The sequence below is a fragment of the Sylvia atricapilla genome, chromosome 9 (genome assembly GCF_009819655.1).
Source record: "Sylvia atricapilla isolate bSylAtr1 chromosome 9, bSylAtr1.pri, whole genome shotgun sequence".
NCBI lineage: Eukaryota > Metazoa > Chordata > Aves > Passeriformes > Sylviidae > Sylvia > Sylvia atricapilla.
In genome coordinates, this window is record NC_089148.1 from 24,841,624 (window position 1) to 24,869,523 (window position 27,900).

At 51.1% G+C, this 27,900-nt stretch overlaps 1 protein-coding gene across 1 annotated transcript; it reads left to right on the forward strand.

Annotated features, from left to right (window-relative positions):
• The first annotated feature begins 685 nt into the window (after positions 1-685).
• WLS (Wnt ligand secretion mediator) lies at positions 686-27,675 on the forward strand. Its single transcript, XM_066325325.1, has 12 exons — positions 686-829; positions 11,671-11,943; positions 17,011-17,135; positions 17,560-17,721; positions 18,424-18,560; positions 18,896-19,064; positions 19,223-19,320; positions 19,805-19,868; positions 20,078-20,221; positions 21,509-21,592; positions 22,993-23,146; positions 25,486-27,675. The coding sequence occupies exons 1-12, from the start codon at positions 724-726 to the stop codon at positions 25,593-25,595; spliced, it is 1,626 nt and encodes a 541-aa protein (XP_066181422.1). The 5' UTR covers positions 686-723; the 3' UTR covers positions 25,596-27,675.
• The last annotated feature ends 225 nt before the right edge of the window (positions 27,676-27,900 follow it).

The window sequence follows — 27,900 nt, forward strand, 5'->3', positions numbered from 1 at the left end:
GAAAATGCCATGGTGAGTTCAGGTTGGAGAGGAGAAGCTCCAGGGAGAGCTCAGAGCCACTGCCAGTGCGTGAAGGGGCTCCAGGACAGCTGGAGAGGGACTGGGGACAAGGGCTGAAGGGACGGGACACAGGGAATGGCTTTAAGCCGAAACTGGGTAGATTTAAACGGGATATTGGGCAGGAATTGTTCCCTGAGAAGGTGGGGAGGGTGCCCAGAGCAGCTGCGGCCGCCCCTGGATCCCTGGCAGTGCCCAAGGCCGGGCTGCAGACGGTGGAAGGTGTCCGTGCCGTGGCCAGGCTGATCCCTGGGCTGATCCCCGGGCTGCGGTGAGTGCGCACACAGCGGTGCCAAAGCCGTTCCCAATCTCATTCCTGCTCCTCCGGAGTTCCCAGTCCCATTCCCGTTCCCCCGCCGATCCCAGCCCCATTCCCATTCCCATTCCCGTTCCCCCGCCGTTCCCATTCCCATTCCCGTTCCCCCGGCGACCCCATTCCCGTTCCCCCGCCGATCCCCCCGGCTCTCCCATCCGCACCGCCGGCGCTGTGGCGGCCCGGGCGGGGCGCGGCGAGGGAGGGGCGGCGGTCACGTGTGGCCGCCCGGTTAAAGCGGCCGCGGGCGGCGGGAGCGGCACAATCACGGCTGGGGCGGCGAGCGGGGCCCGCCCGCTGCCCGCGGCCCCCCGCTCCGTCCGCTGCGCCCCGGCCCGCACCGCCCCGCCAGCATGGCCGGGGCCATCATCGAGAACATGAGCACCCGCAAGCTCTGCATCGTCGGGGGCATCCTGCTCGTGTTCCAAGTCATCGCCTTCCTGGTGGGAGGGCTCATCGGTGAGTGCTGGGGGCCGCTGCCTTCCTCCTCCTCCTCCTCGTCTTGCCGCCGCTGCCCGCTTGTTTAGTGCTGGTTACAGTATCGCTGACTCGCTCCCATGATCTCATTATCCGCTTTTGTAGCCCAGCGATCCCGGCTCCGGGCCCTTTGTGCCCGTCCCGCGGCTGCTGCGGGGGGAGCCGGCCAAGGAAAAGTTTTTGTGTTGCTTTCTCCTTTTTTCTATTTTTTTTTTTTTTTTGGCTTGGTTTCAGCCTGGATTTAAAGAAAAAGGGAAGTGGGAAAGCTTCAGTATGGCGACGGAACGCGCAGGGAGCCTCGCGTTTCAAAGTTGGCTTAGAAAATAATAATAATTTATTTTTTTAAAAAGGATTTTTTCCTCCCTTCTTGGCGCTGCACTCCTTCGTGCCTCGGCCTCCGAATCGGCCGCGGGAGGAAGCCTTCCTCCTTGCCAGAACGAGAACAAAAAAATATTAATAAAAAAAATCTAGGAAAAAGAAAAGAAAAAAGGGAATGACTGGTGGGAGGGGGTGTCCTGGCTCTAGATTCCTTTGGGACTCGTGCTTTGTCCGGGCCCGTTTCTGCGGGGGACCCCCCGCTCCCTCCCGATCCCCTTCCACGAGGGGTCCCCTCTCCTCTCCCCCATCTCCCGACCTCTCAGGACGGGTCCCCTCCCTTCCACCTCCTTATCCTCATCCAAGAGGAACCCCCTCCGTTCCACCTCCCGCTCCTGCTCCAGGAGGGACCCCCCCATTCCCGATCCTCTTCCAGGAGAAGCTCCAACCCGCGTGGGCTCGGCCTGGGTTTGTTCCTGCCCGTGGAAAACCCTCGTGGCTGCCCAGGGAGGGATTTAATCCCTGGGGGCTCCCGGCTCCGCACCGGGCACTTTAAAGCCCAGATTGTGTTCATTTATCCCTGAGCATTCCCAAAGGCAGGGAGATGGGAGCTGGGACACAGAGAGAGGAAAACTCCGACAGGAGTTTTCCCTGCGGGGTGGAAGGAGGAAGATGGAGGAGAGCGAGTTTGGGGCAGTCCTGGGATTTTTTTTTTTTTTTTTTTTTTTTTTTTTTTTTTTTTTTTTTACTAGAAAGCAGCTGAGTTCTGCGCCGGCTCCTTGGAATGATGGGCACATGGATGTGGTTGCTTTGGCCATTTCCAGGGTGGGAATGTTGTCTTTCTGTCCGGGAAGGACTGTCTAGCCTTTCCTCCCGGGGAGGAGCCCTGCGGAGCTCTGGGGCTTTCAGGAAAAATCGGGGTCAAATTCACTCGGAAACTTTGTTGCACTTTGTGGGGAGAATAAAGTTGGGCTGTTCTCTGTGTTTGAGAGGGATTGAGGGACTTGAGCCATTCCTCAGGAAGCAGACTCTGTGTTCCTGGTGTCCATCAGTGCTTTGCCTTCGTGGCCTTGAATTATCAGCCTCTAACAACCATAAAATTCCACTAATCATAATTTTGGAAAACTTCAGTTTCCTTCATTCTCTTACTTCCTCCATCACAAGGAAGTTGCTGGCACATATTGACTAAAACTCATTTTTCCTGCTCTTGCAGACCTGAAACCAAACAAAGTTTATCAGGATTAATTTCTTTCATTCCTTTGTTTTTTTTTCCTCTTTAAGAGCTGGTTCAAGAGCAGGTTACTGAACCCGCTGCTGATTCCTCAGATAAAATGTCTTGGCCTGTGCTGTGCAGAGAAACCAGATTTCATCTTAAAAGGGTTTTTCTAGCAGTTGCTTGCTACTAAATTGAAATTTAGCTTGTTCCAAAGGCTGAAGTGGCTCAGAAAGCCATGTTTGTTCTGGCATCTGGGGACAGATGTGACAAACAGATGTTTATGGTTGTCTTTACAGGGAAAAGACAAATGTTTCTGTTCAGTTTTGAAGGGATTCAGAGATTAAAGAAATTAAATTACGTTAGCTCAGTTTTCCAGCTGCTTTATGCCCTGCTTTATTGGCTGCTGCTGCTGCTGGGCATCTACTCTCATCCTGGGTGGGTCTCCCAGGTGGGGCTGGAAAGCTGCAGGGATGAGGTTGGATGGGCTGGGGCCAGCAGGGACAGGGATTTGGGGCTGAGTTCAATGCCCTGCACAAGCTCAGTCACTTCATCCTGCTGGAATTCCTGCACAGGCTCAGTCACTTCATCCTGCTGGAGCAAATGCATCTTCCATCTGTGGTCAAGTTCTAGGGGCTGCTGCCTCAAAAGTTCTTTAATTCCTGGAAACTCCCACTCAGATCAAACTGCTCTAATCAATCATCCAAACTGTTTTTTTTTCTCTGCAGCATTTAGCCCTTCTGATGCATTTAAGGAGTTTAGAGGCTCCTCCCTGAGCCAGCCCTCCTGGGAGCTGGAAATCCAGGGCTATTTGGTGCTTGTGAAACACTAACTTCCATGTGTAACCTAGGTGTGGTCCCCGACATCTGGCAGGGTGACACACGGCCTGGGAGGCTGGGCAGCTCTTCCCAGGAACCTGCCTTGTTTTGGGCTCCCCTGTACCTCTGGAAACTCTAATGCAGGGGCTTGGGACTGACCCTTTCAGTGATGCCCAAGCACGTGGTGTTTCCTACAGGGAGACTGCTCGTGGTGAGCAGTGGTTCGGTGGCTGGTGTTCCAAAGGGATCAGAGCCATGCTGGGAGAGCTCCCAGGGCCACCCCACAGCTGCTCCCAGGGGTGACACCAGGTGGGGTGGCAGCAAAGGTGACACTGACACAGTGGCCCCGCTCTGGTTTGATCCAGCGCACCCAACAGACACCAAAATCCGGTTATTTTGGTGTGCCCAGGTCTAGACAACCCAAAATACGTACACGAGTGGGACAGGGCTGCAAAGCCGAGCCAGCCTTTCCCCTCGCAGGCACTTAGGTCATGTTTCAAAACAATGACTAAGTGCTCTATTTTAACAGATCCCTCGTGCCAGTCCAAAATACCCAAATGCAGCACGTTGGTACCTGATACAACCACCACAAAGCTGATTTTCCTCCCATCAGGGGGTTTCTGCCACCGCTGGTTCCCAGCTAGGTTTTGGGCAGTCAGTTGGTTTTAATGCAACTTTCACATTCTCCTCAGCTCTTTTATTTAGCAGCAGGAGCCTTATCAGCTCTCAGGTGGGATTTGTTCAGAGCTGTCTGTTGGCAGAACATGAGATGCACATGGATGGGAGAAATTCCTGTGGCAGGAGGAAGCTCCTGTGACAACAACTCCCTGACAGGAGCAGTGCAGCCAAGTGGGGTCAGGCTCTGCTCCCAGGGAACAAGGGACTGGATGAGGGCAAACTGCCTCAAGTTGTGCCAGGGGAGTTTTAGATGGGACATTTGGGAAAATTTCTTTGTGGAAAAGGTGGTCCAGCCCTGCTGCAGGCTCTCCAGGGCAGCAGAGGAGTCCCCATGCCTGGAGGGAGCTTTGCAAAGCTCAAAAGGCAGCAAACACCCCAAAAGAGAATTTTATTGGGCTGTTTCTTTGCTCTGCTATGGTAATGAACTGTTGGCTCCAGAAAGAGGGGCTGTCACTACTTGAAACCCCACAGAATTCCTGGTGTCTGCTCCCTTTGTGGGAAACATCTTGTTTAAAGGTCACGCTTCTGGGCTGCGTGTGATGTGTTCACTTGGGATGCAGCAGTGGGAGATAGAACAAGATGCATAAAATTAATCCTAATGCAGCCTTGTCTCCACTATCCCGCTGTAAACGATGGCATGTGTGGATTACAGGAGAATGGGATCACAGGAATGGTTTCTGTTATCATTTGTGAGGAATGAGGCTGATGATGATTTACAGCTATGCTGCCATTCCCTGCTCTGCCTTCCCTGGATCCAGTGTGGCTGTCCTGGGATGCCACCAGGCTTGTGCAGGCTGGGACAGCCCTGGACAAGGCATGAGGACAAACTTTCCACCTCCAGTGCTAGGACAGTGTTGATCCCTCAGGACAAGGGAGACCCAGAGGGGCTGGAGCGTGCCCAGGGCAGGGAACAGAGTTGGGGAAGGGTTTGGAGCCCCAGGAGAGGCTGAGGGAGCTGGAAAGGGGCTGAGCCTGGAGAAAAGGAGCTCAGGAGGGACCTTGTGGCTCTGCACAACTCCCTGCCAGGAGGGGACAGCCGGGGGGATTTGGGATCTGCTCCCAGGGAACAGCGACAGGAGGAGAGGGAACGGCCTCAGGCTGGGCCAGGGGAGGTTAAGATTGGGTATTTGGTCATATTCTTTCATGGAAAGGTTGCCCAGCCCTGGCACAGGTGGAGTCCTCATCCCTGGAGGGATTTAAAAGCCCTGTGGATGTGGCACTTGGGGACATGGGGCAGTGGTGGCCTTGGCAGTGCTGGGAACAGTTCAATTCTGTGGCCTAAAAAGGCTTTTCCAACCTAAACAATTCCATGATTCCCACAGCTGGAGCAGCTGCAGCATCCACCTGGCTGTGCCTGTTGCTGGGAATTCTGACTGCGATGTTCCAGTGGAGGTCACCACAAAGCTGAGCTGGGACACACTGGTGTCCTCCTGACAGCTGCTGGGGTGGGAGTTGTGTCTGCAGATCTGTCTGGATTTATGTGGGTTTCATGCCTCTTGGTTGTTTTGAAAATGAAGCTTTTGATTACAAATTATCTTTGTGGGAAGCTGTTGGTGTCCCTTTCTAGTTGCCTTTTCATCCTGGGATTTTTATATATATATAAAGTATTTTAAAAACAAACCCAGATCTCTGTGCAGCAACACCTCAGCTTCGAAAACTTTTCAAAAGTGAATTTTTAAATCCTTATTTTATGTGAGTTACTTTAAAGGTCCTTTTCCAACTCAAACTCCTGTGATTCTAAGGATGCCTTTTTCCAAATCACAGATCCTTGGTTCAAACAAGCCCAGGGAATGCAGGAGGACTCTCTGTGGTCCAGGCAGGTCCACAGCCAGGGAAACGCTGGTGCCCACCCATCCACTTTACAAATTTAACTGATTGGAAAAGTGGTGGGATTTATTTAGCACATGAGTCCTCGGGGCTGAGGGGATGGATTTAAGGAGGTGCAGGTTCACTGCTCCCTTCCCTGGCTTAGGCTAGAAAAAACAGAATTGTTGTGACTGGAGGAGCTCAAACTTCCTTGTGTCTCTGGCCCGGAGAGATAATGAGTCATGTGTGGCCATGGCTGAGCAGCTCTCCACAATCCCAGCTCATTATCTAAATGTCTGATTTGGCTCCTGAGCCCCGAGTTTCCAGGATTTCATTTTCTTTCCTGGGATTTCATTACCTTCCTCGGGCTGAGCTGATCTTTTTGACAAGGGAAAGTGCTCGGATTTCCAAGGTATGGATAGGAAGGAGTGTTTCAGGCTGGGAACAAAGAACATTTTTGTGTGCCTGACTTCCTTTCATCCAGGGCCTCTCCAGGAGCTGGTCGCTGCTCCGTGGCCATGAATGCCAATGGATCCTCTGTATAGACACATTCCTGCAGTGCTGCAGCCTTGGCAGAGGCGCTGGGAGCCCAGGAGAAAGCAGACACCAAAGGTCATGTCTGTTTAGTTTAGATCTGCTCAATTCTTCTTTTGAAGAGCTGTAACTGTAGCTGAATGGGCAAAAGTGCCAGAAATGGAGAGTTCCCAGGCAGGAATGTCACCACTGGGGCCCGAGGAGCTGAGAATCCTCGAAGCTGCTGGATTTTTCCTCTTTTCACAGCTGCATCACTTCCAAACTCAAAACCTGCGAGAGGGAACTCAGGCGACAAGTTCAGTCCTGCTGCTGCCGGGCTCTGTTGATGTCAATGTGACCTGAGCACTTCCCAAGCAGTGCTCTTTGTGAGGGAAAACCCCTCCACAGGAAGCCTTTGCCTTGGTAAATAACATTTCACGGCCTTTGAAGTCGGGCTATAACTCGCTGATAGCCTGGGAAAGCCTTTGAAGGGCTCAAGGTGTCCAGTGGGGAAGGGCTTGGAGCGGCCCATTCACATGGAGATGAAATTCCTCACATATCTGAGGCCGGGCAGTTTCCAGGGGATCTTATCGTGGGGAGTGTCAGGCTCAGGAGAAAAGCTGCTGGATAACAACAGCTCTTCCTGCTCCTTCCGATCTGTTCGCAGGGATTTCATACCTTGGCTGGGCGTTGCAGGAAATGCATCTCATCCCGCTGCAAAACTGACTTGGAAAAAGATCAGGCTCTCTGTGGCAATCAGTAAATCAATCTTTCCTTTCTTTTTTCTTCTCTTAAATAGTTTTTTTCTCTCTTTTTTTCTTTTAAATAAAATTTTTTTGCACATCCATTTCTGCATGTAGGGAGCTCTACTCATGCACACCTCATTTGTATTCACTGCTGCAGCTGAATATGGATGTGAATTATGGAGATCATTCATTCAGTTCTCCCAGCAAGTTGTGCCTCATAAGATTTCCCTGCTTTTCCCTGGGGCTGAGGGAATGATTCCTTATCTCTGTTCTCCAGGAGCCCTTTGGCTGCTTATCAGGGAGCTGGGAATCAATCCCCTCGTCCCTCACTTCTAAGGGCTCTGGGCACGGCTGCTCCTGCAGCTCCTTGGGAACTGATTTATAGAAAAAAACCTCCAGTTTGTGCTGCTCTGAAAAGGCTTTGCTGGTAGCAAAGATGCAAAAGTACCACTGGAGAACAAATCTTGAGGGAAAACACAACCCCTGGGACATGAGAGTACCCAACAATATGTGACTGGAGTGTGGAGTCACAGAATGCCAGGATGGTTTGGGTTGGGAAAAGACCTTAAATCCCATTTTACCCCACCCCTGCCATGGCAGGGACACCTTCCACTGTCCCAGGCTCCTCCAAGCCCATCCCTGTTCTGGGGATCCAGGGACAGCCACAAAGTTTCTGTTCTGATCCAGCAAACTTGGGTTTGATGGTTGGGACAGGTTCGTTTTTATGGGCTGGGAAAAAAAAATATACAGAGAAACGTGTGGTACTAAAAAAAAAATACCTTGGAAACTACAGAAAGCTGGGTGTTCAGCTGGCACGTGATATCTGGAAACTTCCTCTGTAAATCAGGATGGAATTGGTGCCCCTGGGCTTTAAAGGATTTTGGTCTGGATAAAGCTTGAAGTCAAATATAAGAAAGAAAACCCTTTCCCAAGGGGAGTGGGCTTCCAGTAGGCAGTGGGGTTATTTAAATATATAATTATTCTGCAGATAAAAGCTGCTGCAATGTTCCAAAAAGCTTTCTGAAATAAGAAGTCTCAGAGAAAGACTAATTAAAAGCCTCTCTGTCACTCAAATTCATTAAACCGGAGAGAGGGAGGCAGGAAAGAAAAAAAATGCATGCAGCAATAAATACATATTTATAATCCCGAGTGTCTCTATGGTGTTATCCAGGTTCTGGCTGTTCCAGTTGGAAAAGCTGGGTCTGTCCATGATAAATTAGCTTGTTTATTCCTACCCTGCAGTCGCTTAGGGTAATGAAGCAGAAGCCTTTTGTGTGTGCTCGCTGGGAAGTGCTGGCTGGCTCCGAAGGGGGTAATTGAGTAGAAAAGCAGAATGCTCCCGGTGCCGGGAGAAGTTAAATCCCCCCGAGGTCAGGGGGATTCAGGCTTTAATCAATGTGGACACAATGCAATTGAGAGTTTCCAAAGGGCTTGTTTATGGTGCTGGAGCAAGGGTCGGTGGTTAATGGGAGTGCTGGAGGTGCTGGGATGAGAAGGTGCACGATGTGATTCCCAAGGTGAGAGCCCGTGGGGAGCTCAGAGGGGATGGAAATCCTGGGACTTGAGTGCAGGAGGAAGGAGGTGTTGGAGGATTCAGCACAAGAGTTTTTTGAAGATCTGCTTCATTTATTGAAATTAAATTACTGAGTGATGGAGGCTCTTACCCAAACCTAGTTGTACATAATATCCCCCCCAAAATGCTAAAAAATTGAGCTTATTTGTTTCAGTAATTTTTTTTAACCTAAAGATTTGAGTCTAAAACCAGAGAAGCAGTGTGTTTTTTCTTTAAGGACTAGCTCCTGAGGGAAGCCCCTCGGACCTTGTTTTCAGCTGTGCTGGTGGGATCAGGCCCTGAGCACCCTGCCCTGATCTCCTGGCTGACCAGAATGGATGAAATTCTGTGCAGGAGTTGTTACCATCAGTGAGATGTGGCTGAGGTGGCCCTGGCAGTCCTGGGGAAGCCCTCCTTGGACGGTGGTGGCCACACTGGTGAAGGTGGACAGCTTTCCAAGTGTTTGCTGGAGCAGCAGGATCTGCTCTGCCCCTGTAATTTGGGATACACTTGGCATTTCTGCAGTGAGCTGGGTACCTTTGGAGACCCAGCTGGAGGAGATGCAGAGACACAAATTTAGATTAGATATTGGGCAGGAATTGTTCCGTGGCAGGGTGGGCAAGCCCTGGCACAGGGATTCCCAGAGCAGCTGTGGCTGCCCCTGGATCCCTGGCAGTGCCCAGGGATGGGGCTTGGAGCAGCCTGGGACAGTGGGAGGTGTCCCTGCCATGGCAGGGGTTTAGAATGAGACAAACTTTAAGGTCTCTTTCTCTGTGATCCTGTGGCAGTGCTGGCAGCTCCAGCACCTCCTGCCCATGGCTTTTGGCACTTGGCACTGCTGGTGTCCACCCCCCTGGCACAAGGGGTCTCTGCACCATGGCTGCTGCCAGCCCCTGGGGCCAGGACTCCCTCCTGGGCACTCCTGGCTGTGCTGGCTCCCGGAGAGCTGCACTGCACTGGCTCCTGCCCAGCCCTCCTCTGGAAAGCTCTGCTCCCCTCTTACTCTGAGTGGTACCTGCATTCCTGCAGTTCTCACGGCAGCCTGGAGCACGAGGCTGATCCACTCTGTTGTGTGCCCAGAGCTGTTCAATCATTGCCAGGCTGACAGAGGTCCTGGGATCTGTGGAGCTGCTGCATCCCCCGGGCTGGGGCAGAGGGGCTGAGGGCAGCAGGGCTGGGAGCAGCCCTTGGCACCACAGCACAGCCCAAATCCCTCGGTGTGAGCTTTGTTTTGCATAGCACTTTGTAATGCTGTTGGCTGACTTGGCTGCAGCTTCACAAACCCTTTTTTTATTTTTTTTTCCACTTGGTTCAACGCTCACTTGGATTTAATGGGCCAGGAGCCAAATCAGTAATGGAAGCCAAGTGCCGACGTTTGTTTGGTGCGCGATTCCCGACGAGGAATATGTACAGTAATTGTCTCATGCTCCTCAAAGCTGTAACTTTGGCAGAGGGGAGGCTGCAGGGAGCGTGCCAAGTGTTTAAAATCATAATCAGGCAGTGATGAAAACATGTATTTATGGCTATAATGAGTTGCATCAAAGCAAGAAACGTTCGGCTTCTCTGTAGAGGGAATGCTGTCTCTTAATTCAGAAATGCCTTCGAAATCACCCAGAATGTGTCAGAGTTAAAGAGCTCAGAGAGCTCCTCTGAAATGCCTGGCTTATTTCACAGCAATATTCCTGATACTCCCTTCCAGCTGCAGTTTTAGCTGTGGTTATGGGCTCTGCATCGAGGCACGGTGGACGAGTCAACATTTATTGCAGTGTTTTGTGCACTATGGGCACATCATGAGTGTTCTGTGAGCCTGGACTTGCAGCTTCATTTGTGTTTGTTTGTTGAATGATTTGTTTTATTCTACTTTATTGTTTCTTGATGTAGTATTTAGGGTGGATATTGGGAAAGGTGCTTCCTTCAGAGGATGCTGGCACTGCCCAGGCTCCCCAGGGAATGGGCACGGCCCCAAGGCTGCCAGCAACAATTCAGGATATGTCCTGATTCTGGTATCAAGAACTTGTTTGGTTTTGGACTTGTTTTAATTACTGAGTGTTGTGTGATTCCTGAGTGCAGCAAGGGTTTGGGATGCAGCAGTGCAACAATGCATCCCAGAGAGCTGGGCTGAGTCTGGGAATTACGGAATCCTTTCAGTGGGAAAAGCCCTCCAAGGTCAGCGAGTCCAACCATTAACCCAGCACTGCCCACCTGCTCATGCCCTGGAGCCCACCCTTATCCCAGCATTCCTGTGTCTTTGGAGCTGGAAGAAACTCAGTGCTGTGAAAAAATGGAAAAAATGCAGTTTATAAACATTTGGCTTTTGAGTAACTTCCTCCCGCCTGGCATTGAGTCACCCGTGGGAAGCCGTGTGGATGTCACCTGTGCCAGGGTGACAAGGTGCTCCACAGGGTTTGTGGCTGCCATCCCAAACAGCTCCAGAGCTGCTGGGATCATCCTGCTGTGCCAAAATTACAAGAGAGCCAGGGCTGAATCATCTGGGTGTAGCAGTGTGACGCTGGGGGCAGCAGGAGGCTGAAGCTCGCTCTGAGGTTGTTTTCCTTGTTGGAATATTGGGAGTTTGTAAGGTGGTGTTATTGCTGCTGGAGGTTTTGGGCAGGCTGTGATCTGTAAGGGAAGTCCTGGATGATCAGAATGAGGATGGTGACAACGTGAAAATCACCTGCAGAGTCTCATTTCCCATGTCACTCACTGGCCTGGAGGAACATCTTCCTGCCCAAGGAGATGTGTGGCCTTGCATGGTGCAAATCCCCATGGTAAATCCTGCTCTGCCCTGCAGGACCACGAGGTTTGGGATTAGTTTATCCATCCAGGTTTCCCTGGGCACATGCTTTCTGTGTGGATTTGCTTGAGTGAGCACAGGGAAAGGAAAAGATTTCAGTAAATCAGGATGATTTTGTGTGACTGAGGTATCTGAGACTGAACCAGCAGATCCCAGCTCTTCAATTAATCCTAATTTGATCCCACTACAAAGTCAGTAATACATCTGTGGATGTAATAAACTTAATTACTTGACTGTGAGATCAAAGAGCTGTGAAGGAGCAGCACTGGGTGCATTTGTTTTAAATTGCCTTCAAAGAGTCGAGCGGGGAGCTGCGAGTTTTGGTGGGGAAAAACCGCTGTACCAGATGTCTGCAGATGTTCCAAGTGTGCTCCTCTTGCATCCCCAGCTCCCAGCCCCACGACAGCTGTCCCCTACATGTCAGTGAAGTGCATTGACGTGAGGAAGAACCACCACAAAACCAAGTGGCTGATGCCCTGGGGACCCAACCACTGCAAGAAGCTGAAGGACTTTGACGAGGCCGTGAGCCGGCAGATCGAGGCCAACGACATCGTGTTCGCCGTGCACATCCCACTGCCCAGCAAGGAGATGAGCCCCTGGTTCCAGTTCATGCTCTTCATCATGCAGCTGGACATTGCCTTCAAGATGGACAACGACCTCAGTAAGTGACTTGGCAGAGGGAGGGGCTGCCTGGCTCCCATTGCCCAGGGGGCCTCCCCTAAAGGGGTTTTGACTTCGTGCAGTGAGTTGTGTTGGTGCTACACAGTGAGGTGGTGCTGGAGCACTTCCTCAGTCTGGAAATTGGTGATCCTGGAATGGTTTGGGTTGGAAGAGACCTCAAAGCCCATCCTGTGGCATTCCTGCCATGGCAGGGACACTTTCCACTATCCCAGGCTGCTCCAACCTGGCCTTGGGCACTGCCAGGGATCCAGGGGCAGCCACAACTTCTCTGTGCCAGGGCCCCACCTCCCTCACAGACAAGAATTCCTTCCCAATATCTAACTTTAATTTCCACTCTTTCAGGGTTTTTTTTTCCCTCTTTATTATTTAAATACTAAATAAATATATAACATCCCCACCCCCCTCCACAAAACACACAACTCCCCCCAAACTCAAAAATAATCCTGCAATCAAACCTGCAAAATTATGTTGAGAGCAGCAAGGGCAGCAAGGGAAATTGTCCATGTATTTGCATGTTTTAAAGTGTTTGGGGGAAATCCCTCTCTAACTCTAGGCTGCAGTGAATAAGCAATTTACTTTGCAGACTGGTTGAGTTGGGGTGTGTGCAGCTCCTGCCCTGGCTCCAGCCTGGCTGTTGGGCTGGCTCCATGCTCAGGCATCCGTGGGGTGGCATCAGTTCAGGGAGTTAGTCAAGGTTAGGAGTTTTTTAGCCAGCTTTGTGTCCTTGCCCCCCTTCCTGCTCAGTGTGGAGCTGTTCCTCCAGGTATTTATCCCAGAATCCTGGACTGGGTTGGGTTGGGAAGGACCTCAGAGCTCCAGTTCAACCCCCTGCAATGGGCAGGGACACCTTCCACTAGCTCAGGTTGCTCCGAGCCCCACCTAACCTTGAGCACTTGCAGAGATGGAGCAGGGATGATTTAATGCATTATCATTAAGTTAAAAATGAGATTGTAGAAAGCTTTCACCTGTATTCTTATCCCTGTAATTATCTCTGAAATACAGAGAGAGCAGCTTTGTGCCTTTATTAAGGCCTCACCCCCTTCTACTTGGATAGATGATTGCATTAGGGAAACAGCTCTTTATTCCAAGGATTTTCAAGTTGAACCACCGTGCTGGAGTCAGGAGCTGGCTGAGCCCTTGGAGCAGACTGCTGGAATGCTAACCCAGCTTCTGGCAGCATTTCTGCTGCAGGAGCAGAGCTTTTGCTTCAGCTTTGTGCCCTTGGGTGACTAAGTCCTGCAAAGGTGGGAGGTTTCTTTGAGATCTCAGAACAGAAAAACTCATCTTGGGCCACCCCCTGGGTAATAAAAAGGAAGTTTGGGGATTTTCCAACACTTTGTGCCAAGCTAAAGGCAGAGGTAAATGAACTGTAGAATCTCAGGAACTAGTAACAGGCTTCTTCCTTGCTAGATTGTGTTGGAACAGCTCTTAAGGAAATAACCAGCAGACCTGTTAAGCTGAATTAATTACATGTGTGTGTCTGTCCCCTGCTGTTAAATGAAAGGGCCTCATTGATCAGGTGATTGGGATCAGCTCCTCTAAAGGGACAGGGATAAGAATGTGAAATAACCTCAGTTCTTCTTTTAAAGCAACAATTCAAGTTTTTTCTCTCTGAGCCCTCCAGGCCTCCTCCTGCTGTGGCTGATGCCAGCAGGGGCTGGTGCCAAACCAGGGCACTCCTGGAAGGCAGCACAGCTGCTGAAGCCTCTGGTCAGTGTCCTAAAACCTGTCTTGGAGCTGCCTCAGATCATCCAGGAAAGCAGCACTGCTGGGAACTGCACAGGATTGATCCTGCTGAGGAAGCTGCTGCCTGGGGCACATCCTGCTCTCCTGGCTGCTGTCGCTCACCTTCAGGGTCTGAAGGTGCTGTGCCAGGTCCTGGGCTCTGTCAGCTCCCCTTGGCCTTTACCAGGGATGTTGCTGAGCCACATCAAACTGTCTCCTGCTTTTTTTTCCTCAAAGGGCCTTGGTTGTCCTCTTCCTCTGCAATTTCTAAGCAAGGCCAAGGCACAGAATAAACTTACATTTGGTTTTTCCAGGGTGCTGGTTGCCAAAACCCTCCTGGGGCAGGGGCAGCTTGACTCCTGGGAAATGTTGGTGACTCATGGTTGACTCCTCATCCACAGAGAGCTGGAGTCAGTCCTGTGTCAGCTCTCCTCATCCAGAATCTGTGTCAGCTCCCCTCATCCATGGCCTGGGTCATCTGTCCTCATCCAGGACCTGTCAGCTCTCCTCATCCAGCCAGAAAGGGTTTTGTTGGGACAGAAGGGAAGGGCAGCTCTGGTAAAGTGCCCTGAGAGAGCCTGGAGGGGGCTGAGCCTCCTGGAATACCCTGTGGGATCTCACCTTTCAGAGGAACAACCAGCCCTAATCACCTTCACCTTGGAGACTCCCTCTGCACTTCCAGTGGTTCTGAAATACAGATTTTTCAGAATGCAGATGTTTAAAACCTGAGCTACTTCCCTTTATCCTTCCCAGAAAGCTGGGAAAGACTCAGACTGTTCCTCTGAGAAAGAGGCTATTTCTGTGCTGTCCCTTTCCTTTCTTGATGCATTGTGCACTCAATTATTAAAACCCCTTCCCAGAACTGGGAAAGGAGGGGGCCAGAAGAAGGAGATGGAGTTTCTTTGCAGCTGGAAAGCAACTGTGTACAGTGTGAGGGCTGCAGCCTCCTTTTCTAATTCATCCAGCCTTGGGCTTTTTGGTAGGTTTTGTAATTTTAGGGAGCTGGTGAAGCATGGAAATGTAATGGAAATAATTCCAGCATTTCTGCTTTCCTGCCATAGGCTTCTCCCCAGCCAGCTGTGTTAGTGTGCAGCTGGCACAGAGCCCCCTCCTGAAACAACTCCACTATTTTTAGGCCATTGTAATATGAGTGAAGATATCCTGGGCAAGTATTGTCCTATAAAGTGATTCATGGAAAAGCTCCTGGGCAGTAAAATGCCAGTGGGAAAAATGACAGTGGTGGTGCTTGGAGCATGAGCAGGGAGTCCCTCAGTGGGGGACTCACAGATCTCAGGGCTGGGAAACCTCCAGGAGCGTGTCTTGTCCTCCTTTGGGTTGGAAGGAGTTGGGTTGGCCACCCAGTGCCACCCCTGCCATGGCAGGGACACCTCCCACTGCCCCAGGTAGCTCCAAATCCATCCAACCTGGCCTGGGACACTGCCAGTGATCCAGGGGCAGCCACAGCTGCTCTGGGCACCCTGTGCCAGGGCCTGCCCACCCTCCCAGGGAAGGATTTATCCCTGAGCTCCAATCTGATCCTGCTCCCTCTCAGTTTTTAAAGCTGTAAATGCTGTGCAGGGAAAGGGCGCCCTCCCCTCACCAGAAAATTGTCTATTCGCCATCTGATTAATGTGAATAAGGCACGAATCTTCTTAAGATTTGGTTCTCTGTCACTGTCCTCATTTGTTCCTCAGGGACAATGGGAGTTGCTGATGGAAGGCTGGCATAGGATTGTCATGGAATCATTTAGGTTGGAAAAGACCTTTAAGATGGAGTCCAACCACTAACACAGCTCTGCCATCAGTCTGCTGTGCTGAAATATATGGATATATGGATATATCTATATTTTATGTTGACAGCCTTGAAGGGTCTTTGCACAAAACTCATATCCAAGGGGAGGTGTCACCCCAGCGGAGAGACTGATGGAATTCCAGAGGGAGTCTCTAATCCATTGGCCTGGAAAGACACGCAGCAGTTCATCTTCTGCCTTCTGGTTTTCATACTCGATGGCAGCAGCAACATTTGGACTGCAAAGATGAAATACTGAAAGCTGTTTTTCTTGGATTTAATCCCAAGCATTCCAGTTGGTTTTATGGCTTCTGAAATGGAGTTCATGGTTCTTTTTAGCCGGGCCAAGTTCAACCTTATGTTCCCATTTATCTGTTTTGCTGGTCTCCTAAACAGCGGATCTGAGATGGCAAATTCGTGTTTCATGGAAACCCAACTCCTGGCAGCTCTGGAAAGGGACAGGATATGGATCTGGATGGTACAGATCACGTGCACCAAAAAATGCTCACAAAAATCCTGAAGTGTCCACATCAGATGCACAACCCAGCCACCTCTGAAGGGTGTAAAAATAGAACCTCAAACCCCGGATCCCATCCACGCCCCTTCCCATCTGGTGGGATGAGTGTGACACCACCTATTCCCAACAAAAATATAGCTGGAAAGATGGGTTCTGGAGCCATCTCCCCACACTTCTCCAAGGTGGATGGTTCTGGAGCCATCTCCCAACATTTCACAGTGGATGGTTGTGGAGCCATCTCCCCACACTTCTCCAAGGTGGATGGTTCTGGAGCTTTTCCAGCAGCTGTGGCTGACAGAGTTTGGTGCCCTACAAAAGGAGGCTGGGCTGTAACATGCACATGCTCGATTTGGAGCGTGTTCCTCCTTCAGAGCTTTCCCTGGGATCTGTGCCTGGTAAACAGGAGGATTTTCCAGCTGGTGGAGCTGGTACAGACTTGCCTCAGGTTTTTAACTGTGTTGATGTGTTGCTCCTTGGCAGTCTCAGCTGCAGCTCCAGTGCATGAACTCACTCAGTTATGGCTCCTCAGTGAGCCTGTTCCAGCCTGAATCAGTCTGGTCCAGCCTCATTCCCTCCTGGCAGCAAGGATCCCCTGGCAGTGTCCTTGTATCCCAGACTGTCACTGTGCACACGTCCAGGAGGGGACAAGCTGCTTGTCCCACGTGGGTGTGTGATCTTGCCAGGCCATCAGCTCCGTGTGTGTCACTGGGGTGTGGGTTGGGGCATCTGCAGAGGCAGGAACAAGTCAGGGCAGGTGTGGAGGAGCAGGGGAGGGCTCTAAAATGTTCTGTAGGTGAGGAAGGGAGAGCTCCAAAAACCTTCTGTGGGACAGCTGAAGCTAAACAAGATGTACAGAAAACATCAATGCTGTTGTGTGTGGTTGGTTCTGAGGTTTTTTCCAGCTAGGCCAGAGTAGCTCAACTTCAGTTTGTTAATTGCCTTCATAAAGGAACTTTGTGTCATGTTTTTTAATTACTCTGGGACCCTTCTGAGCCTCCTGCCTCCTTGCTGTTGCAGAGGAAAATGCAGAGATCACCCTGGATGTGTCGCTGGCCTATCGTGACAACATGTTTGATGACTGGGAGGAAATAGCACATGCCATAGAGATCAGGAAGCTGAAGTGCACCTTTGGCTCTCCAAAAGTAAGGAATTTGAGTGATACTGGTGGTGGGGATGAGTGGGAGTTGTCCTCTTCCAATCATAGAACCATAGAATTGTCCTTTCCATGAAAAAATCATCCCCAAAACCTCCCCTGGCACAAACCAAGACCATTTTCTCTCTTTCTGTCACTTTTTATCTGGGAGAAAAGGCCAATCTTCACCTGGCTCCCATCTCCTTTCAGGGAGCTGTAAAGGGTTCATATTGGAAGGCTCCAATTAAAGCCTGAAATGTGAACCTGTTTGAGGTCGAACCTTACCCAGTGATCCTAAACAATCCCAAACACGAGAAGTTTCCCTCAGCCACTGTCTCACACGGGCTGGAGTTTGCGAACAGGCTCTGGGTGCTCCCAGTGCTCCAGCAGGAGGGCTCTGTGGGCTGAGGTTGTGCTCTCTGCCCTTTCTGCAGACCGTGGAGTCTGAGGGCCGCCACTACGACTGCGACTTCCTGCCCTTCATGGAGATTGGCAGCGTGGCACACAAGTACTACCTCATCAACATCCGCCTGCCCGTCAATGACAGGAAGGGCATCAACGTGGGCATCGGAGAGATCAAGGACATCCGCCTTGTGGTGAGTGCCCTGTCCCTCCTCTGCCACCCAGGAGCTGCCAGGGCTGCTGCAGCTCCTCTGCCTCCAGGGGGACTGTCCTCCTCTTGGCCTGCTCTTCTGAGGAGCCCTCCAGAGCTGGCCTCTTCCCAAGCCTCCGAGCTCCCTGTGTCCTCTGCTTCCCACCACGGTTTGCCTGGTGGGACGTCTTCTTATGGATAGGAGCAGGAGGGTTCAGGGGGGGCCTGATGTGCCCTGGAGTTGGCTGTGGCCACGTGTGGGGAGGCAGTCAGTGATCCCTGCTCTGCCTGCCCTCGAGGCTTGGTGAGCAGGGATGCTTTTCCCAGCTGGAGGCCGTCCCACCACACTGCGGTGGCTGCAGACAGCGGTGGGAGGACACGTGGCTGGAGAAACATGTTAATGAGCCCATGCTCTTCCCACCAGGGGTGACTTGGCTCCACGAGGATCTCGTTACTTGTCTGGGAGTAATTCCTCCAGCTTTTTCCATGCTGTGTCAGAATTCCCTCTCTCTCCTTTGCTGTGGAAGCCGCGTCTGCTGGCATTTGTTCTCAGCCTTCTGGAACCTGCCCAGGTGGCCTGGGAGCTCAGTGGGCACCCATTCTCTGTCCATCATTGGCCAAGCCATCGTTGGGATGCACTTCCTGACACTCCATGAGGAGAAGCACAGGATGATGATGCTAAACCCTGCACCCTGGTTTTCCTCAGGGCATCCATCAAAACGGAGGCTTCACCAAGGTGTGGTTTGCCATGAAGACGTTCCTGACACCCAGCATTCTGATCATCATGGTGTGGTACTGGAGGAGGATCACGCTGATGACCCGTGCTCCCGTCCTTCTGGAGAAGTGAGTAGGGGCCTGTGGTGGCCCAGGTGAGCTGGTCATTGCTCCCAGGCAGAGCCCATGGCTGGGAGATAGGAATTGTCTCTTCTCCATCCTCTCCCTTCACCCAGGCACACTGGGAGCTGGAGACCTCCACAGCTTCTCTTTTCTTCCCTGTTAAAACCCTAGAGAAAGAGGAGCTGCTCTGAGGAGCTCAGTCCTAGGGGGTTTGGTGGCAGGAGGTGACACTTCCCAAACAGTGCTGGATTTCCTTCTGTTCCTCTCCATGCACAACTTTGGCTTTTGGGGCTCTGTCCTTCCCTGCACACTGGACAGAGATGGCATTTGTGCCTCTCCAGGGTCATCTTCGCTCTGGGAATTTCCATGACATTCATTAACATCCCTGTGGAGTGGTTTTCCATCGGATTTGACTGGACTTGGATGCTGCTCTTCGGAGACATTCGACAGGGCATCTTCTATGCCATGCTGCTCTCCTTTTGGATCATCTTCTGTGGGGAGCACATGATGGTGGGTACTGCACCCCTGGGAAGGTGGTTTCCAGCCCTGCTTCCAGGAAAACCTGGCTGCTCCTGGTTGGAAATGATGCTGTGGGGACTTGCAGCAGCTGAGGGGATTTCAGGCTCACTTGCTTTTCCTTTGTCTCCTCTTCCCCACCTCGTGCTCAGGACCAGAACGAGCGGAATCGGCTCTCGGGGTACTGGAAGCAGGTCGGACCCATCGCTGTGGGCTCCTTCTGCCTCTTCATCTTCGACATGTGTGAGAGGTGGGTGCAGCTGCACTCCCCAGGGAGAGGCTCCTGGTCACCTCCTGCAGCAGGGACCAGCAGTTCACCCCATGGCTGGCATCTCCCAGCACCAGGAGAGGCTCCTGTGGGTGCTCTGAAGTGTGCTGGCCGTGAAAACACTTCCCACCTCACCTTCTCCTCACCCACATGGGAAAGCAGCACAGCTGGCTTTTCCCCTGCAGAACCTTGGGAAAAGATTCTTCCCCCAGAGGGTGCTGGGCACTGAGCAGATCCCCAGGGAATGGGGATGGCCCCAGGGCTGCCAGAGCTCCAGGAGCATTGGGACAGTGCTCTCAGCCACAGGGTGGGATTGTTGGGGTGTCTGTGCAGGGCAGAAGTTGGTTCAGTGGTCCTTGTGAGTCCTTCCAGTTCAGGATATTCCCTGATTCTATGATTCCCAGGCTGCAGAGTGGACAAGGGGCCCTTTGAGCCCTCTGATTGGTGCTTTCTCTCCTCTCTGCAGGGGAGTGCAGCTCAAGAACCCCTTCTACAGCATCTGGACCACCGAGGTGGGCACAGAGCTGGCTGTATCCTTCCCCTGGTTTGTGGGAGAGGGAGGTGCTCCCTCCTGCCACGTCCCTGGGAGGTGTGGGCAAACCCCCTACTTTTGGGGGGCAGGGGGTGGCTTAGGCACTGTGGGAGATCACTGGGGAACTGAATATGGGAATCACCTGGATAATGTCCTCTGGGATTTCTCGTTAGTTTGTACCGTTTTCCCTTAACTTCCTCTGCACAGATGGCCTTTATTATAGTCGCAGGGATCTGCCTGTGCCTCTATTTTCTCTTCCTGTGTTTCATGGTCTTCCAAGTGTTCAGAAACATCAGTGGGAAGCAGTCGAGCCTCCCTGCCATGAGCAAGGCTCGCCGCCTTCATTATGAGGTAAGGGTCCTCCTTGGGACACAGATTCCTTGTTTTTAAAAGACATTTTGGACCTCAGAGTCTGTTCTGAGACCGCCTTTTATCCATAATCTTCTCAATACTTCCATTTCTTCTCCTCTAATATTAATTTTTGTGTTTAATGAGAGGTCTTGCTAAGACTATCTGGTTTTTCATGGTATAGATTTGGATTTTTGGGGGTGTCATTTCCTTACTAAGTTGCTGGAGGGTCAAAGCATAACACATTCCCCCCATTTTCCCCATTTTTAGCCCATGATTTTGTATGTTTTACTGTCCTGTGTGATTTGCCTGCGGCCAAACTTGAGGAGCTCACTCTCAGTGCTTAACCTGCTTCTACAGGGGAGCAAATATCAAATATTTATCCCCGAAGTCATTCTGTTAAATGATGGTCACTTCTTCTTTAAACAAGTTGTTATCAACCATCAGGAATGCACATAAAAAAATTAGAAAATTCCACTTGAAAGAATTTGAAGCAGATACTGCATTTTTCCCTCTAGCAAGAGGCACAGTGGTGCAGAGAGCTGCTGCTGCCCCACTCCACATCCAGACATCTGGGGAGCACGGATCTGGTGTGGAAGAGTTAAATTAATAGTCCTTTGTTGTCGTGGTGTGGCAGGGTAATTACGCAGACACTGACATTTCCACCTAAATTCCAGAACCAGGTTAAAAAAACCCACGCGCTCACCCAAAACCAAAAGTGTTTGTAAGTCAAAATGTAAAACCAGTGAAAGCAGGGGTGGTGGGCAGTGGGATTGCCAGCCAAGGAGTTCGTCTTGGAATCTCCATCCTGTGATAGCCAGCCAGGTTTTCCAGACGTTGGAATCGCTGCAGCTCCTTCCCAGCCGAGTTGGGGGCGAGGATGAGTGTGGTGAGACCCCGAGCCCACGCCGAGACACCGACTGGCCGTGTGTTTGTTTTACAAGAGCCGTGAGCTGTCGGGCCATGCCCCCCTGCAGCTCAGCTCACTTAATTAACTGCTGCTCAATCAGTCACACCGTGCAAATGTCATGGAAAGGCAGCGCTGTCCAGACGTGCCCACCCCGCGCGGAGCTTCCGGCAGGAGCGCAGACGTGTGGGGAGTGGAGGATATGGGCTGTGCTGAGCTCGGCACAGGAGTGGGTGGAAGGTTGTTTTGCTTTGGGGTTTTGTGGGTTGGACCCTTGTTTTATTTTTTTATTTTTTTTTATCCCCGTGTCTTGTCTATCCTAAAACCAAAAATGGGTTTTGTGGATTCTGTTAATGTGACCAGTGACATTTCTCTCTAAACAGGGGCTGATTTTTAGGTTCAAGTTCCTGATGCTCATCACCCTGGCCTGTGCGGCCATGACCGTCATCTTCTTCATCGTGAGCCAGGTGAGGGATGGCTCTGGGCTTCCCGGGAGAGCATCAGCCGCCGCTTCCCAACTGCTCCTGACGCCGGCTCATCACTGGTCAGACAGGACTGGCCTGTTCTGAGCACGTTTGATAACAAGTTGCTTTTGAAGAAGTTGTTTCATTTATTTGAAGCTCTGCCATGCAGTTGGCGAGGCTGGAGACAGCACAAAGGGCCTTGGCTCCCAGGGGCTGTGCTGTGCAGAAATCGCCCAACAGGCTTTGGCCATTTCTGAGCACTCAGCGAGAGGAAAATGTTCTGTTCACACTGAAACACTCGGGTGGGTTTGTGTGCCCACAGAGATGTGACAGCATCCAACCTTCCCTGGGCTGACTTTGCAGCCCTGCTGGACCTGTTTGTCCTGAGTTCGGATGTCACCTCTGTATCAATGAGCTTTTGTCACTGCTTGAATCATGGAGTCATAGACTGATTTGGGCTGGAAGTGACCTTAAAGCCCATCTCATGGCAGGGACACCTTCCACTGTCCCAGGCCAACCTGGCCTTAGGTGCTGCCAGGGATCCAGGGACAGCCACAGCTTCTCTGAGCACCCTGTGCCAGGGCCTCACAGGGGGCAATTCCTGCCCAATCTCCCATCCAGCCCTGCCCTCTGGGAAGCCATTCCCTGTGTCCTGTCCCTCCAGCCCTTGTCCCCAGTCCCTCTGCAGCTCTCCTGGAGCCCCTTCAGGCCCTGCCAGGGGCTCGGAGCTCTCCCTGGAGCTCTCCCAGCCTGGCTCCGGAGGGGCTCCAGCCCTCAGAGCATCTCCATGGCTCTCTTTTTCAGCTACTTTAGTTTTCTTCTTGGCCTTTATGTTGTTCTTGAACAGAAAGCTACATTGCAGTCTGAGCAGTCTGTGTATCTTCAAGGAATATTAATATTGATGATATTTTCATAGATGTTGACAGCCCTCAGCATGTGGCAGGTTGGTGCTGTCAGCCTGGCCCCTCCTCAGCCAGCCATGCTCTGCACATCAATTTCCCCATTATTCACGCTGGTTTTCCTGCTATAAAAGGTCTATTTTTAGCAGTGGGATGTTTGGGGATGTCAGTGGTGTCCTCAGGTAGTGCCCTTTGTGTGCCAATCTGTGCTGAGCACATGCTTTGTGGCAGGGGTATTGCAGAGCACAGCGGTTTGGTCACAGTAAATGAGACATCAGAGCTGAAGAAGTCCTGAGGGAATCATTTTGTCAGGAGCATTTTTTCCCTGCAGACTGAGTTTGAAGAGGAGAATCCCCAGCCTGACTTCTGCCTCACTGAACCTGTTACAGCCCATTTCCTCCGTCCTGTTGCATTGATGTTGTTCTCACTGATTTACTCCAAGGCTGTGTCTTTACAGAATTTGCTCTTCCTGATGGCCTGTCTGTGTCTGTTGTCTCTGGACAGGTGACAGAAGGCCACTGGAAGTGGGGGGACATCACAATCCAGGTGAACAGTGCTTTCTTCACTGGCATCTACGGGATGTGGAATCTCTACGTGTTCGCCCTCATGTTCCTGTACGCGCCATCCCACAAGAACTACGGCGACGACCAGTCCAATGGTAAATGGCCCCAAATGACCTGAGTGTCACTAGATGGACACAAAAAGATTACACTCACCCCTCAGGTTGTGAGATGAGAAAGAAGGAAGAAACTTTATTTTTGGGATCTCAACTTATATAGTTTTTGGATTTTGATCAGAGATTGGGGGACGAGGTTATCACCTCTCTGACCCCACTGGTCCACCTAAAAGTTCATCAATTTGTCCTTCCCCCTGGAAGGAATGTATTATTTACAAAATATCAGTCTTTGTTTATTTTACAATGCCTGAGAAAGCTCTATGTCGTGGTTTCACATTCGCCAAATTTAGTTTACCAACTGGGAGATAGGACTTTGGGAGAAAAAGGCGAAACAGGCACAACTTAAAAGTAAAAACACATAGATTTTATTAACATACACTAAAGAAAATAGAGAGAGAGAGAGAAGAGACATTTAAGCACCTTCCCCCCTCAAAGTGTTCACTTTCCCACTCAATACAGAGAGAAAATTATGATTTTCAGTCAGTTGCCACCATTTAAACACGATCCTACATCACCTTGGGAGAGGAGCCTCTCTAGGGTTATGGAGAACACGCCACAAGAAAAGCTCTGGTGGCTTTCAAGGCCACAGATCTGCAACCACCTGGAATTCCTGCAGATTCTGTGCAGTCCCACCCATATAACAGTTTCCCAAGCTGTTTCTGGGCTTCTGCACGTTTGAGGTATCATTTTAAAAATGCTTTTTTAGCTCTGCAAAACAGAGATTCTCTTCCGTCTCTAAAATCGCCTCTATCTCAAAAGAAATAGAGACCTCCTTATTGTTTCCCAGCAGCCGCGGACATATTCTATTCAAAATTCTCAGTTAAAACCCATGTATATAATATATCAATATACACAACCCTTTGGCTAGAACTTGCATTCCCCCAAGCAGAATTAGGATATTACAAAAACAGTCCATTTCCCCATAATTCACATCTAGAGAAGTCCAGTCAGAAATGTCCACTTCCTCCATCCCATCTTCCAATAGTCTTTCTCAGTTTTCACTGACTTTATCTCCCTACATTTCAAATCACTCTGTCTTCCATGGAAAAGGGTTAAAGTCTTTGCTCAGAGTCTTTTTTCTCCTGTCCGGCTAACTCTCAGAACTTCAAGGCCGCAGGTGACAGGGGGAGGAAGGGGGAGAGGGAGCATACCCAGGAACACTGATGGATGACCCTCCTCTACCCTGGTCAGATCTAAGCAACTCAAACTTGGATCAGTTCCCTGGAGCTCCAGAGAAAAGTTTTTAAAAAGTCTCTCCTCCTTCGGACCAGAGGGTCTGGCAGAGGCTGCCGTGGTCCTGGTGCAGGGCCAGCACTGCTGATCTTCAGTCCTCCTCCTCTCCCTATCAGAGGAGCCAGGGGCAGGGGACAGAGGGGACATGGCCAGCCCTGGCCACTGTCCCACAGGCAGGGCAAACCCCTGAGGCCTGGCCAGGCCTGGCCAAGGGGGGGCCCAGCCCAAACTCCTGACTCATGAGGTGATGTTAGCTCCTCGTCAGCTGGAAAAAAAAAATGGCTGAGTCACTTGGGATTTGTGATTCAAGATTGTGTTTCCAGAGGTGTAAAAAACACTCTCATTCGTCAGCCAGGCTGTCAATCTATTCAATCTATGCTAGAACTTCCTTAGGAAAAAAAAACAAACCTTTCACATTCATGCTAAACCACCACACTCCAGTAGAAATGTAAACTATCAGAAGGCTGAAAAATCAGAGCGACAACCTGAGGGTTCTCATGGGGACAAAGGTACCAAGTAGGGGATGCCTTCTGTGCCTTTTTTTGGCCTAAGTGCACACTCAGCGCCTTCAAAACTTTTGCAAATGATGGTTTGGGTTTCCAAGCAGGCATTTGAATTAATGGCTGGGTTGGATAGGTTTGACTTTTAGCCAAAGTTGGCTGGAGCCTTTGGGATGGTTTTTGTGCCTTTCAGCATTGTCCAGATGGAACTGTGTAGCTCAGATGGAGGGATGAGGAGTGGAGAAAATAGACCCTCCTGTCAGGGACTTGTGCAGAGCCAGATGGTCCTGCTTGAGCCTCCTTTTCTCCAGGCTGAGCCCCTTTCCCAGCTCCCTCAGCCTCTCCTGGGGCTCCAGCCCTTTCCCCAGCTCCATTCCCTTCTCTTGAGGGAGAGGGACATGCTATAGCTCTTCAATGTGTTTCTTGTGCTTCTACTTGAATAACTGTAAATAAAATAATATCCAGGAAAGTCACCGGTCTGTGCCTTAGGCAGCTGAAAGGCTGGAAGGAATAAACTCAATCTTTTCCTTTCGAACAGTCCCATATTTTATTGTGAGACCGCACTGATGGAACACCTTTGTTTCTCAGGTGACCTGGGGGTGAACAGCGGGGAGGAGCTGCAGCTCACCACCACCATCACCCACGTGGACGGGCCCACAGAGGTCTACAAGCTGGCTCGGAAGGAGGCTCAGGAGTGACACGGAGGTGCCTCAGCAGGGACTGACCTGGAGTGGGGAGCAGAGGACACACGAGTCCCTCTGGCCGGAGACCTCTCCTGCCGCACCCGCTCCTCGAGCACCCCGTCCCTGGTGCATTCACAGAGCAGCGACAGCGAGCAGAACATTGGTTAACTCTTTACTATGGTGTAGTTATTCCTGGGGGGAGGGCTGTGTATATTGTGTTACACTCGGGCACGTAAAACCCTGCTGGAAGGGCACTGAGGTTGCAAAGTCGCACGTCTGGACGTGGGGCCGGGGCAGAGCTGCCGTGGGGCTGGTTTGATTTTGCTGGGTGTGCTGGTGCATAAAGGTGCTGGCAGGGAGCTCAGGCAGGAGCACGTGCTCAGTACTCTGGCTTTGCTCCTGTGTACAACTTTCACGAGGCGTTGGTTGTGAGGGGGAGCCTTGTAAAAACATCTAATTCCACCACTGTAGCTGTCTTGACCCTTGTCTGAGTCTCCAGTGCAGTCCTGCAGCCACCCTCTGTCGCTGGATGAAGCACAGCTGGGAGAGGAGTAGGCTGTTAGTAAGGCTTTAGTAGAAGCAAGGACTGCTTTCTCAGCAGGTGTTACAGCTGTTTGCTGAATACAGGGAATATCCAGCCTGGATGCTGAGCTGAGGTGCTGGAGAACGGAGCACTCCTGACCCAAGTCCCCAGCTGGCTGATCCCACAGCCAGCTCCCTCCTCCCTGTTCTCAGTCCCTTTGGCATCCCGTGCTTTTGTGGCTTCCTCCACCTTCCCCTTTTGTTACAGTGCATCCCTGGGAGCTGGGCAGTCTCGCTCTGTGCACTGCCGGGCTGGAGCAGAGCTGGATTCTTCCAGGGATTATCAGACTTGAAAGAATCCGCTGGTCACGCACTAATGTGGATCTTTGCTTTCCCAGAGCAGACACTGGCACTGGGCTCGCTCAGCCCCTGCTGGGAGGCCTTTGGCAAAGAGAGAGGAGTGAGAACTGATCTGGGGTGGAGGCTTGAGCTGAGCCCTGCTGGGACCAGTTCAGAGAAGTGGATGGTGGGGATGGGTCTGTGCTCCTCAGGGCACACCTTCCGCGGCCTGGAGCATCCAGAGAGCCTCAGGAGCTAGCAGGAGTAAATGTCTGTGTTAACTGCTGGTAACATAAACCTCACCCGCCCAGTTCTGGCCCTACAAGACAAGAATCTGCTGCTGCTGTGTGTTGCTGAAGGGTTAAAGAGGAGGCAGAGAGGGGAAACTCATTCCTGTCAGCCCAGGTACCACCACGATTCCAGGTATCATAACAATTCCCACCCCAGAATGTATTCATTTACCCTCATGCATTTATTAAAGCTGAACACTATGAAAAAAGAGAGGGTAGAATCACGAGGTCACCTTGTGTGGGTTTGATTGCTGGGCACCCCAAGTTGTGCACCATCACATGGGGCTCCTCCAGGCAGGATGTATCACACTGGGCAGACCCCTCTGCCAAAGGCCTGCTCCCTGTGTATTCATTGGAGCTCCTGTTGGATTTTCTTAAAGCAATTCTGTTCCTTGTGTTTGCCCTCCCCAGGATCCCCAGCTTCCCCTGCCCCTGGAGGCAAAGCAGGTCCAAACAGGGTTCCTACTTGTAGTTACTCCATTACAGAGTGAATTCAACCAACGCACATCCCTGTAACCCTGGAAGGTTCCCAGCTGAACACTCGACTTTGCAACTTTACCATCCCTTTTCCCTTGGGTTCTTACGTGATATTTATGTTGTTCCCATAGCTGTGTCCGTGGGTTCTTTTCCAGCTTAGACTCTAGAGTTGCGTTTTGTAAAGGCTCCCCACGAACCGGGAGCTGCAGCTTTCAAACCAAATTTTGTGTCAAACACTAACAATTTGTTTACGGGGCGTGTGTACATGTGCGTGCGTGTGTGGGTTTTTTATTTCTTCATTCCTCAGCCCTACTCATATGTCTCGGAAATAGTCTCTGGGTCTTATTAAAATAATATCCTTTTTTTTGTTTGTTTGTTTAGGTTGAGTTCAGTTTTTACAGAATGCTTTAAGCAACCTGGAAAACACGTAGTTTTGTTAATTTAAATAAAATATACAATATTGTGGATTTGTCATTGGAATTTCTCCTCATCTCTGGCAGTGAGAAGCCATACCCCCTTGTCCTGTCCTTCAGAGCCTCGTCCAAAGTCCCTCTCCAGCTCTCCTGGAGCCTCTTTAATTATGGAAAGCGGCTCTTAACATGTCCCAGGAGCCTTCTCTTCTCCAGGCTGAACAGCCCTGCAGGTTTTTTTCCCTTTTTTCCCCTTCCTGTCCCTGCTTGCCAGCCTTGGAG

Excerpts from the sequence above, each read along its gene's own strand:
- WLS (XM_066325325.1), top strand. The coding sequence starts at position 724 with ATGGCCGGGGCCATCATCGAGAACATGAGCACCCGCAAGCTCTGCATC. Across the intron at positions 17,136-17,559 it reads GCACCTTTGGCTCTCCAAAA|ACCGTGGAGTCTGAGGGCCG; the intron begins GTAAGGAATTTG and ends CCCTTTCTGCAG. Across the intron at positions 20,222-21,508 it reads CTCGCCGCCTTCATTATGAG|GGGCTGATTTTTAGGTTCAA; the intron begins GTAAGGGTCCTC and ends CTCTCTAAACAG.